The 11928-nt window shown below is 45.2% G+C and overlaps 3 protein-coding genes across 3 annotated transcripts; all 3 read left to right on the forward strand.

Moving 5' to 3' along the window:
• Nucleotides 1-2641: 2641 nt before the first annotated feature.
• Nucleotides 2642-3400, forward strand: CCR75_001784 (uncharacterized protein; the record flags this gene model as incomplete). The annotated part of the gene is made up of 1 exon (XM_067959885.1): nt 2642-3400. The coding sequence occupies one exon, from the start codon at nt 2642-2644 to the stop codon at nt 3398-3400; it is 759 nt and encodes a 252-aa protein (XP_067821085.1).
• A 1614-nt stretch (nt 3401-5014) lies between these two features.
• On the forward strand, nt 5015-5635 carry CCR75_001785 (uncharacterized protein; the record flags this gene model as incomplete). The annotated part of the gene is made up of 1 exon (XM_067959886.1): nt 5015-5635. The coding sequence occupies one exon, from the start codon at nt 5015-5017 to the stop codon at nt 5633-5635; it is 621 nt and encodes a 206-aa protein (XP_067821230.1).
• A 362-nt stretch (nt 5636-5997) lies between these two features.
• CCR75_001786 (uncharacterized protein) lies at nt 5998-7095 on the forward strand (the record flags this gene model as incomplete). The annotated part of the gene is made up of 1 exon (XM_067959887.1): nt 5998-7095. The coding sequence occupies one exon, from the start codon at nt 5998-6000 to the stop codon at nt 7093-7095; it is 1098 nt and encodes a 365-aa protein (XP_067821084.1).
• Nucleotides 7096-11928: the final 4833 nt, after the last annotated feature.

The raw sequence follows: 11928 nt of genomic DNA on the forward strand, positions 1-11928 counted from the left end.
CCTTCGAAACGAGTGACTTGAAAGCCATTTCAGGACATGACGCATTGCAGCAAACTCGGCTTCACCCCATTGCATGTGGCGCCAGAATCGAGTATCATATTGACAGCACGATCGTCAAGATGACCCTTTTAGATGATCAAATCTTTTCCCGTGAAGGAAGCAAAGTCAGCTTCACATAGTGTGGTGATAGCTTCGTTTGACGCAGTCGCGATGGTTTCTTCTTTAACTGACTCATTCACGAAATAGTTGGCGTTCGCACGATCGCGACGATATCCGTTGCCGCGATTATTTTGCTGGTTCCTGCGCTTGTAACACTGCTGAATCGTGTGCCCCAGTATTTTGCAGTATGCACACTTTCGTTTATTTCGACGTCGATTATGGACGCAAGAAGACCTATTAAATGGCCGAGCATTGCCGATTTCCATCGGCTCTGGCTTCTTGTTTAATTCTCTGGCCACATTTTGTGGACCAGGACGAGGTTTTGTAGCGTTGTGGTGATGATAAACACCCGAATGTGTGCGTTCAAAATCGAGCGCCACAGTAATAGCATCCTACAGTGCGTTTCCCCGTCGATATTGAACTTCTTCTTGAGTTCTTGCTTTAAACCCTCGTTGAAAATAGATGAAATGTCAACTCGAGTCATGTCCTCAACTTGCGAAATAATGTGTCGAGATTTCGCAATGTAGTCCGTTAAGCCTTTGCAATTGGCTTGTCTCAGCCGATGCAGATCGTCTCGAAGACGTTGTTGCAGATCCGCAAAGACGAATTGTTTTTTTTTCACTGCTAGAGAAAACTCATCGGCTGAGTGAATTTCTTTTTTGATGCAGCAAGAGCCATTGTGCTGCTGGTCCTCGCAATGAGCTTCCTAGTACGGCAAGTACTTGAGGAGCCTTTGCGTCCTCTTTCCACTTCTTACCGTGCGCAATAAAATATTGCTGTACTTGCGCGTAATAAAGGCGAACCGACTCTTCGCTTTTTCCGCTTTACGTCGGCATCCTTAGCCCGTCCACCTTAAGCCCACCTATCTTTTAGGAATTAGCGAATGTTTTGATTAACTCTTGTTGTTGCTGTAGCATGTGCATCATTTGCTGCATTAGCTCGGCGTTTGAGGGTTGCCCATAATGGAAGAAGAATGTGTTCGGAACTATAAAAAGACTAGGCTCTTAAGTTGAACCGAAGATCCTTAAAAATGGTGCGCTCGGCTTCTTCTAAAAGCGCGTATACCTCGTGTAACGGAGCTGATAAGGTGGACTCTTGCTTGGGCAGGCATCCTTTCTCCTTGGTGAGTTGCTTTGCTAAGATCTTTGCAATGCGTCGGGCCTTTTGTAATGCGTCGGGTCTTTTGTAATGACGCAGGCAAATCGTTCGCAGTCTTTGCAGACTTTTCACCGTACTCAAAGAGGAAAGCCTTACTACAGTAGTATGGAATCTGATTATTAGCTTTTAGCTTTTTGCTCATAAATCTCAACGACTTTCTTTAGCCATTAAGCGTAATGGGTAAGAGATTCAATCTTATTCCAGATGGATTAACTGTTTCACCGTGTTAAGCCGGTCCCAACCTCACACAGACTAAGCGACTATATCTGTCAGGCAGACGCTTAGAGTTACAGTGGATACTGAAGCCACACAATCAAAACTGCTACGCAGCGCTTCCAAAGGAATGGAGCAGTTGACTGCGAGCGGAAATTCCCACGCTACAAGCAGTACGTTACTGGCTGCGAGTGGAATCCCTTACGCTACAAGTAGTGCTGGGCAATCCAACGCAGTGCAATCCAGCGAAGCGCGAACGGACGGCAAAGAAGCGAGCGGACGGCGAAGAAGCGAGCAGACGGCGAAGAAGCGAGTAGACGGCGAAGAAGCGAGCGGACGGCGAAGAAGCGAGCGGACGGCGAAGAAGCGAGCGGACGGCGAAGAAGCGAGCGGAAGACCAACAAGTGGTACCACTTGTGAGGAATGAGGGTAAATTACGACTGAATTATTTTTTTTGCTTTACTAGCCGATACTTTTGGCTCATCCTCTAAGGATCGCCTATCCTAAATCTAATTATTACTAAGTATCATCTCTCCTTATTGCGCCAACCTTTTTACTTGTTTTTATTATGGCGCATATGTAATTTGAATCAATAGAAAAGGAATGGTATAAAAGATAAATCGAAATGAGTGGTCATGGGCTCAGCGAGTTGAATGGTCCTGACAATCTCGCGCTGGGACGGAGATAGTGTGCGGTACAAGGAACACCTGTTTATTTTACTTAGCTAGCACTACGTCGTAACGAAGTATACTTACTAAACAGTGTAGAGCAAATTAGAGACTGTTTCTTGTCGTCGTTATTTTTAATATTCATATCCTTCTATGGCTAGTATGAAGGACTTAGACCTTTGTCCATCTGTAAACTAGAATCGGTTGCCGCACTCTATCTCTACAGCCTTACCAAATATACATCAGCCAAAGGATCATGTTTTCCTAAAATTTTACTTAGTTAAACTGTTTGCTAACTGGCATTCTTTTTTTTAATTAATAACGATCTGGCAATAAAATCCATTCAAATAACAAAATAAAAATTTCCAAAAAATAACCTACCCCCCGTTCTTCCGAACACTTTCTTGAACAGGATCCGCAGCAGTCGACAAAGTTTAGCAACGATGTCGGACTGGCGCCGTGATCTTCAGCTCGTGGGCGTCGTTTTCATAGTCACCACGGCGCTATTAGGCGTGATGTTGCACTCGCTGGTAATCTCGACGCTCACAGACACCGAGTGGCTCGCGCTTCGACTGCCTACAACGCTCGAGGCAGCTCAAGAGCTAGGCAAGACCCTTCAGAGCTTCTCCGAGCGCCAACGAGGTTCACTTTTGCTCGCACACATGGGCTGCTATCTATACCTGCAAACATTTGCGATTCCGGGCACCGTATTTTTCAATCTATTGGGCGGCGCGTTGTTTGGGATGACGCTGGGATTTCCTCTGTGCTTGGCTAACAACACACTGGGATCGGTCTTTATGTTTCTCCTTTCGCGGCGTTTTGGCTACCGCGTCGTCACGCACTTTTTTCCGCAAAAACTCGATCGCTTAAGAAGTATATTGGACGCACATCGCGACGAAATGGCGCTGAATATGATATTCCTGCGCGTATTTCCATTCACCCCCAATTGGTTTATTAACATGGCGTCGCCCCACTTGGCCATTCCGCTAGGCCAATTTACGTTAGGCCCGCTATTTGGGCTCGTTCCGTACAATTTCCTGAGCTGCAAAGCTGGGCTTATTCTGCGCGAGCTACGATCGCGTGGAGACATTATTGATAGCGCCACGACGATGCAGCTTATAGTGGTTGCTATCGTAGGTGGCCTTGTGCTCCCAAGACTAAAGAGGCGTTTTGCCACGACCACTGGTACCAAGCATGATTAAATTGAGTGTTTAAATTACGTTTGTCTTGTCCAAGTTTTTGCTGAATTGAGTAAGTTTCAGATAATTAAAAAAATCTAAAAGCTATCATTCAGCGTGTATCAAACGCACTATTTTTTTTTTTGTTCGTCGGGACCAAGCTAGACAAAATAAATGTCAGAGATACTTCTTATTCATTCGACGCCAGGCCAATTAGGTCTGCAGAGCTCTTATTGGGTTTGACTATCACAAGGTGCGTAATTAGATCCCGAATTTTCAGTATTTAAAATGCTAGACACGGGCGGATTTTAATTTTTTTCTGACAGACTGTAATCGTGAAGGTCTTCTTTCGTTGGAATGGATATGCAAATCTTTTAGATTATTATTAGAGTATACAATTATACGAGTAGTCTGCGCTGGTGCTCCCTCGCACTGCAGCAGCAATTTTCAATTATTTTGTTTGGCGGGAGTTGTTATACCTTTTAACGATTACTTTCAAACAGAAAAAAAGTTATCGCGATTACAACTTAAGATTCTGGAATGTGATGCTAAAAATTAATGGCTAGAACACTGCGATGTAAGAAATAGCTAATTAATTTCAAGGGAAAGCACAATATCGTTCAAGCTAATGCGAGGTTTAAATCAAGCTGTCGACGTCCTAACTGCAATAAGCCACGAAAATGCAGGCTGTTTTCCGTATCAAAACAAAAGCAGCCGACCGGCCGTGATGGCAAAAGGTGGTTCTACCAAGAGAATTCAAGGTGCCTTCCTCTAATATTTTAAGCGCAAATAGGTTTTCATCCGACTTCTATACAAACACGTAAAAACTCGCGGTACTCAAAAGTGATTAGCAAGCAACTTAACGATTTAGAGGTATGCCAGCGTCGACGTCCTGTCATGTAAAAAGACGCATTCTTCACATTGCCGTATTAAGACGCAATTTTTTTTGCGAAGTCTTCGGGGCCGTGTAGGAGTCACTTAGCTTGCTCATCACCAAATAAAAAAATGCTCTTCGATCAATCGCTGCAAACTTTCATGTTCCTCGCGAAACAAACTTTTGCGCAATATTGGACGCATATTCCCAAAAACAGTTTATTATTTGCGACTGAACTTCATTGCAATGTGCGCTCATGAATGTGTTGGAGGTCTCCGCATTGCATAATTCAGAGGAGTGCTATTATGTAAGGCACGAAAATATTCTAGATCGTGTTTTTCTGTCACATGCAACAGGCTTTCTAGCTACTGGTAGCGTTAAAGACTTGCATTGGCCTTGTATGCAAATTGCCTGAGGTCACTTTAGGTTTTCCGACACTATTTAAATAACTCATGTTACAGCTCTCCCGTGACCTCAAGAGCAAACGGTTGTATCAGACGATGTACTGTATGTACAGTATTATTTACGCTACTTTTTTTTTGCAGTTTCCATTTTGAGGTTGTCAAGGATGTAAGAAACTATTTTAAATTTTAAATTTGAGCTATTATGGAGTATTAAGCGGCTAAAAAAGCATCTTCGGCTACTATTGCTTGTCAGCTTGAAAATAAAAAAAGTTTTGAAGCAATAATGGACTACGTACCTAATATCACGCTGTACAAGAAATGACTCAAAACCAATAAAAACAACACTCTTCGCCTTGCGTCATGGCCTTCATGTCGGTAGCTCGTCAGGCACGCGCCACTTCTCGATTCCTCTATTCCCGTATGCGCGTTTGTCCTCTTGTAGCTAATGAGCAATTCTTGCAGCGAACGAAGTGGCAGCGCTTGCCCTGTGCGATGGAGTCTCCGATCCTATCGACTCGAGTAGGCTTTTTGCGAACAAAGGTGAGCGAGCGTGTGGTCCTGCCAGAAGAGAACGAAATTGAACCTACGCTAGCATTTGACGACAGTGAAATGACAATTGAAGATGCTTCGATTGAAAACTTGCTGAAAGAGCTCAATGAAGTTTTTGAAATTATTGCTGCTGTGCCACTGATGGATGAAGAGGAGTATGGGGAAGTGCGCCAACACTTTGAGAGTGGCAGTGGTCTTGATGAGATTGATGAACGTGGGTATAATATTAAAGCTGGGACGCATAAGATTTGGAAGGGTGAGCGCGACCTTACAAAGATTGTTGAGGGATTGGATACCGATTCGGCCCAGATTCTGCAGCGTATCCTGCTCCACACGCTTAATATTGAGAGAAAAGTGCGTGAGATGCTCTCGAATGGTGGAGTTGATCCCGATGACAAAGATGAGTTGCAAGAAGACAATCAGGTCATTTGAGATTGTCCGTTAAAAAAGAAGTCATCTCGACACCATCAAGGTATTGCGGAGATCTTGGTCGAGCCCGCGTGCTTTGCTTTTGCTCTTAACTTTTGATTCGACACAGGCAATCAAGACGTCTAAGTCCCGTATAAATGATGTACGTATACTTGCACCATTGATAAATTCTCCTTATCTTATGTTAGAAATAAAGAACGATTGTAAGAATACCTCGCCGTAAAATGCACAAGAAAATGGGCAACATGTAATTTCAGGCATGACCCGAATTTGTGCTCATTACGAAAAACGCATATTTTGCTCTCAAAAAAAGTGATAAATAATTTTATTCATTCTTGCCTTCAGGGCTCTGAAAAGCGGTGGTAATGGGCTTCGTCGCACTAGCTCGTCAGACGCTTATCGTTTCTCGCTTCCAAATGCACGCGTCTACACGCTTAAGCACAGCAATTCCCTGGCAACAAATGCATAAGCACCGCGTGCCTTGCTCTATCGACCCTCCATTCCTATCAACCCGAACCAGCAGCATTAGTTTTGTACGAACAAAAGTCAGCGAACGCACGCTCCGTCGGAAGAAATTACGCGTCAACAAGAGCCAAAAAGGAGTCAAGGTGCCAATTCTTAAAGAAACGTTGCGCAAGCTCTATTTGCGTACGCATCCGGATCTCTTTGGACAGTATCCAACGCAGCAGCGCGCAAATGAGGAATCGTACAAAGAGCTCTTGGGCATCCTGGACGCCATTGAGAAACACAATCAATTTCCCCCAGCCAAGACCTTAAAACTTCCATTTTTTTTAAAAACACCTATCGAGGGTGAATTTAAAGAAGTCGAGTTGCAACTACGCACGACGGGAGGTGCATGTAATACGTTGGTAGAGGAGGCATTGGGTCAATTTTTCAGCAACTGTGGGCTCCCTGAGGTCTTTCAATGGGACAAAGGAAGCTGGGGCAAAAGTGTAGGTAAACACGCAGTAGAGAATCCAAATTTAGGCTTTGAAAAGGAAGATGAAACGCATGAGAACGACCGTCACGAGGCCAAGCGCGAAGAACGGCATTCTTCAGCTCCGGCTTATAATCCCGTGGATCGTAAAGCACCAGAAGATCATTCGATTGAAAAGGTTCTGAATGAGTTAGACGACACGTTGCAGCTTATTGCTGTCGTGCCATATCTTGACGACGACGACAAGCAACAGCAAGCTATTAAAACTCATTTTGAACACGGATCAGGTCTCGATGACCTCGATGCTCAAGGGTATTCACTGAAAGCGGGAGTTATTCAATTGTGGCAAGGCGAACGGAATCTACAGGCACTGATTCCTGGATTAGATGGCGACTCGGCGATTCTAATGCAGCGAATTTTGCTTCATACCGTCGATATTGAAAAGCGTCTCGAGAACGTCATTGCTCAAAGCTCCTTGGACGTTACGAGATTCACTGCGGAAGCTTGTAATCAACAGAGCGAGTAAAGATTCTTGGATGACTTTATCGATAAAAGATTATCGCGTTATGTGGGCATTTACAATGAATTAATTGTTAAGCACTGAACTTACATGCCCAAATGCACAAAAGATGACACGGCACTAGGACCTGCACCCAGGATTGGAAAGAATAGTGAATTACTTCTTTGAGTCGCTGTCCTAGACAGGAATTAGCTCTTACATAACATCGAGTGACCCGGGGCCGTCAGTTTAGCACGAAATGGAACGGGGTGTACCGTTAAAACATGAATATTATTTCTGTAAGAGAAAATAATAAAGAAGTATTTACGTTGGAATTGTTATATTCAACTTAAATTCCTAGGTACTTAATTGAAGTAATAAAAAAAAAACCTACCACTTAAGTGTGCTTCATATATATGTGACCCACCCTTATGTATGTGATGCACATTGGTACATCCTAGCGTCATCCGCTATGCGAAATACCCAAAAACGATACGCTCGCAGCACATATTAGTCTATCTACAAAGACGGCATTTATGCTAGGTAATAACAGAAATTTATATTTAATGCGATTAAATATAAATCAGTCTTAAACTTACAATATACTTGATAAGTTTGCACGAGGAGCCGGATTACCGCTCCCGTGACGACACTTTTATCAGTGTACTTCGTGAGTTGGGTGAGGTCGCTAAGGCGCCCACCACAAACCTCACTGCACGTGAGAGAAGGCGGTAAATCGTCGAAGGTGTGTGCGTGCGTAGTACGTGGCAGCTTTAAGTAGCGCCCGTCTACACTTGGTGGAACTTGAAATCCTTCCCACGACCCGCATCTTTGAGCGTGTACGTGAGGATGAGCCTCAATATCGATTGGACTCATTTCCCCCCACCTCCGAACATCATCGGGAGTTGGCTGAGCAGACGGCGCAGGGACTTAGGGAACAAGCCATGGCCAGGGTCTTGGGTAGTCTCCTGAGCAACATGTTACTCAGTTGGAGCAGTTTGACGCACTCATGCTCGGACAGCGAAGGGTCGCGTCCGAGGCACAAAGCCATGCTACGGCGGAGTCTGTCACACAGACTCAGGATGAGCTAAGGCGAGAGCAGGCTCGAAGCGAGGCTTTCAACAGGACTGTTAAGATGCTCTCCGCTCTCAGCCGAGGCTTATTCGGATGGACCCGCCCAAGTTCGATGGAACTGCAGCGCGCACGATATCCATCGGCTGTTAGCAGTAAAGCAATGCGGTGTGTCGCAGCTAATCGAAGATGACAGCCCGATGGTGCCGTACTCCATGTCGCACCCGCGCGGTAAAGCCTCAGAGTGGGCTTACTCGGCGGGTATAGCGTATTCAAGGTGTTCCCTTCATGGGCGATTATAAGACAAAGACTCGCGCCATGTGCCAGCCACCAAACAACGAGGTGTTGCATAAGGTGCGCGTTTTCGGGGCGTGGCAGGCGAAGCGATCTATGCAAGAGCATGTGCAGGAGATGCACTAGCTGTCGGGATCAATTACCGTAGGTCCGATTGGGGAGCACATAAAAGTGCCCAAGTTTATGAACGGAATACGTCATGGCTCATCGTGACAGGCTCTTATTAGAAAGGTGCCGTCAACGATGGAATCCAAATTGCCTTAGTTGAGGAGAAATTTTACAACAGTGCCTCGGCGATAGCTTGGTATAAGCCGTCGGCCGAGAGAACAGGTGTCACTTCCATGGAGTTGGGCAATGCAGACGTTGTCTGTCACAAATGTGGCAAGCGCAGTCATATGAGCGCTGCTATGCCTGGGCCCCTGCTGGGGCGAAGACGCCCAGCAAGAGGAATCCCTTTCCGAAGAGCGATGGCAATAACCAGCGTGCGAGACGCATGAGTCCGCATCTACCACTGAGGGGTCGAAAAAATGCAGGAGAAAGCTGAGGTAAATCGCTTTAGCTTCATCGATGGCCTGTTATGGCATCAGCTGTCACCTTGTGATTCCTTGGGAATCTATGTGCCTCATGACACAGACCTCAAGCTGATGACCCTTCACGAGCTCCATGATGCGCCATCTAGTGGGCATCTGGGCCGTGAAAAGACATTCTTACGAGTGTCAGAGAAATTTTGGTGAACGCACTTATTTAGATGGGTGGCCAACTATATTCGCTCTTGCGAACAGTGTCAGCATAAAGCCTGCACCGTCCAGCAGTGCGCCACTGAAGCCGCTACCGATTCCAACCAACTGTTGGAAGTCAGTAAGTCTAGACTTCACATTAGGGTCGGACGGGGCTCGTCGTCTTCGTAAACGGTCTAAGCAAGATGGTTCATTCAGCACCATGTAAGACATCGATCAAAGGCAAGTAGGCAGCTCTCTTGTCCTGGATCGCGTATACCGATTACACGAGATGGCCGAGTCCATAGTATTGGACCGGGATCAATGATTTACGTCTGGGTTTTGGCGACAAGTGCTTGGGCTGCTAGGTGGCGAGTTCCCCATGTCGACTGCAGACCATCCTCAGATCAATGGCCAAACAGAACGTGCCAATCAGGTCGTGGTGGATAAATAGATATAATGGCCTATACCTATTTATGGATAAGATTTCTGAACATTACTATGTAAGTAATATTCTCCAAATATTCTCTACCTTTTAGATAATATATTAATAAACTATTTATAAGTGTTAATTTTATGTAACGATACACCCCGTCGTAGCATGCGTGCGGCCCAGAACATCTAAGGGCATCCCAGACCTGTTATTGCCTCCAACTTCCTTTGGTTTGATTACCCAAAAGTCCATCTAAGAAGTCCACACACCTACCAAAAATGGTAAGCGGAACTATTTAGCACGAGCCGGATTACCGCTCCCGTGAAGACACTTAATCAAAGTACTTAGTGCGTTAGGTGAAGTCGCTAACGCGCCCACCGCAACTACCTCACTGCACGCAAAAGAAGCTGGTTAAACCGCCTCCTCGCTGTGCTATGGTGTGTGTATAAGTAGAGCGTGGCCGCATTACGACGTGCCCGCTTGCAGTTTACTGATGCCTGAATTGAGTCCTGAGCATTTATCGTTTAATTAAAATTCATCAGATAGGAAGATCAATAAAAATCTTGAGTCTGGTTCGCGAGGCGAAAATAGCCAAATCGACCACCCTTACAATGAAGCTTAAATTTTAGCCCACGCAATTTTAATTTTAGAGGTCGAGCATAATTTCGAGCGTACACTCGCTGCAGCATATATTTACAGCGGAACATCGTAGGAAGATGCAGGTATCATTTAGGCCTTCGCTGTCTACTGAAAGTCGTTTACGCTATCACTACATTTAGGTTAGCGTCAGCAGTTGGCGTATGCGTAAAATTTTAACGCTCGCTCATACCAGGCTTGCTCCTGATCTGGTAATCGACAATATCAAAGCCGGGTCTAAGAATGGGTCTGGCTTGGTCCCGCCTTTTCGAGTACAGCTAATCACACATGCGGAGGCTGCCTATTTGGCGTTACTCGAAGAGCAGCACGCGCACCGAAAGGCCTTATCAAATTACTATAGTGGCCGCTTATGCCATATACAACTTAAATAACGTTCCTATAAAGCTCAGCAGTGTGTCCAACAAATGGTGCTGGTCGAATGTACGGTTCCGTACCGCTTGGAGGTCGAAACCTCAATACCGAACAAAATGGAGTTAACGTTAGACATATGGAATATCATCAAATGTTGACGTTGCATTTTATGCGCAATCGGAGACGCGGTTGTGCCTGTTCACGCGCGCTCGCCCAAATCGACGTGTTTTTGACTGCCTCTGTAATGAGGCACACATTGGTTGGAGAACCGTTTTGTGGTACCTTTATTGTAATGGGGCACACATCGGTTGGAGAACCGTTGTTGTGGTACATTTACTTTATGGGTAAATACCCTTTTATTCTATTTTAAAATAATTAATTACTTAAATTCCATTTATTATGGGTAACAAATGTAGTCGCCGCCAGATATATATCTGGCGGCCGAAATCTATTTTGAATTAGCTACGGTAAGGTTTTGAATTTAAATTAAAATTAAAAATGCTGAGTTTTCCTTTTGATCTTGAAGTCTAAAAGTCTTCCTCTATCTTTAGCAGCGAAGAAGCTCCGCTACATCTGGTAGCACTAGTAGTCAATCTCTGAGTCTTTATAAGACTAAGCCTTCACTGAAATGGAAGAGGTCTCAAAACTTATAGAAGCGCAGGGCATAGCGTATGACAAGCTCAAAACTTTATTTGGGCTTGAATATGTAAAGTTCAGTATATTCAGGGACCAGAGGTTTTGCATGCAAGGGTTGAAACCTTCATGCGTACGAATCCTCCCCGATCGGCCAGGTTCAGGATCACCCTTGCGGCATCTATGCCAACTCGGTATATCTCTGTACCTCGAAGATAGAGCCATGGAGTGGGCACTCTCGTGCAGCGTCCATAGACGACGCTTTTTTTTCTCATGGGATTCGGTAATTCAGCAAATGACCAGCATGTTTGCACCGCCTGATTAGGCTTTACGCATACGATCACGGCTCATAGCGACTCGACAGGGTAAACGAGCCCTAGAGGACCATGCCCAGGAGTTGAGAACACTCATTGCATCTATGCTTCAAGGCCCGATGCAAGAAGCAACTATCGTAAATTTTTTTGGGGTTTCTCAATGAAGGCGTTGACCGTTCGGAATTATTACGACCCCATCCAGCTACTTTCGAAGACGCAATTGCCATAGCGCTACGCGCTGAGTTCGTCTTTAAGTCTGCTCGCGTTAGCCCGCCTATTTACCGAACAAGCTCTTCGAGCACATTGGTACCGTCTAATAGACCGGAATTCATGGATCTACGCCTCGTTGAGGAGGGAGAAAAGGCACTTCAAGCAGTGGAACAGCATGAAA

The sequence above is a fragment of the Bremia lactucae genome, linkage group LG5 (assembly GCF_004359215.1).
Source record: "Bremia lactucae strain SF5 linkage group LG5, whole genome shotgun sequence".
Lineage (NCBI taxonomy): Eukaryota > Oomycota > Peronosporomycetes > Peronosporales > Peronosporaceae > Bremia > Bremia lactucae.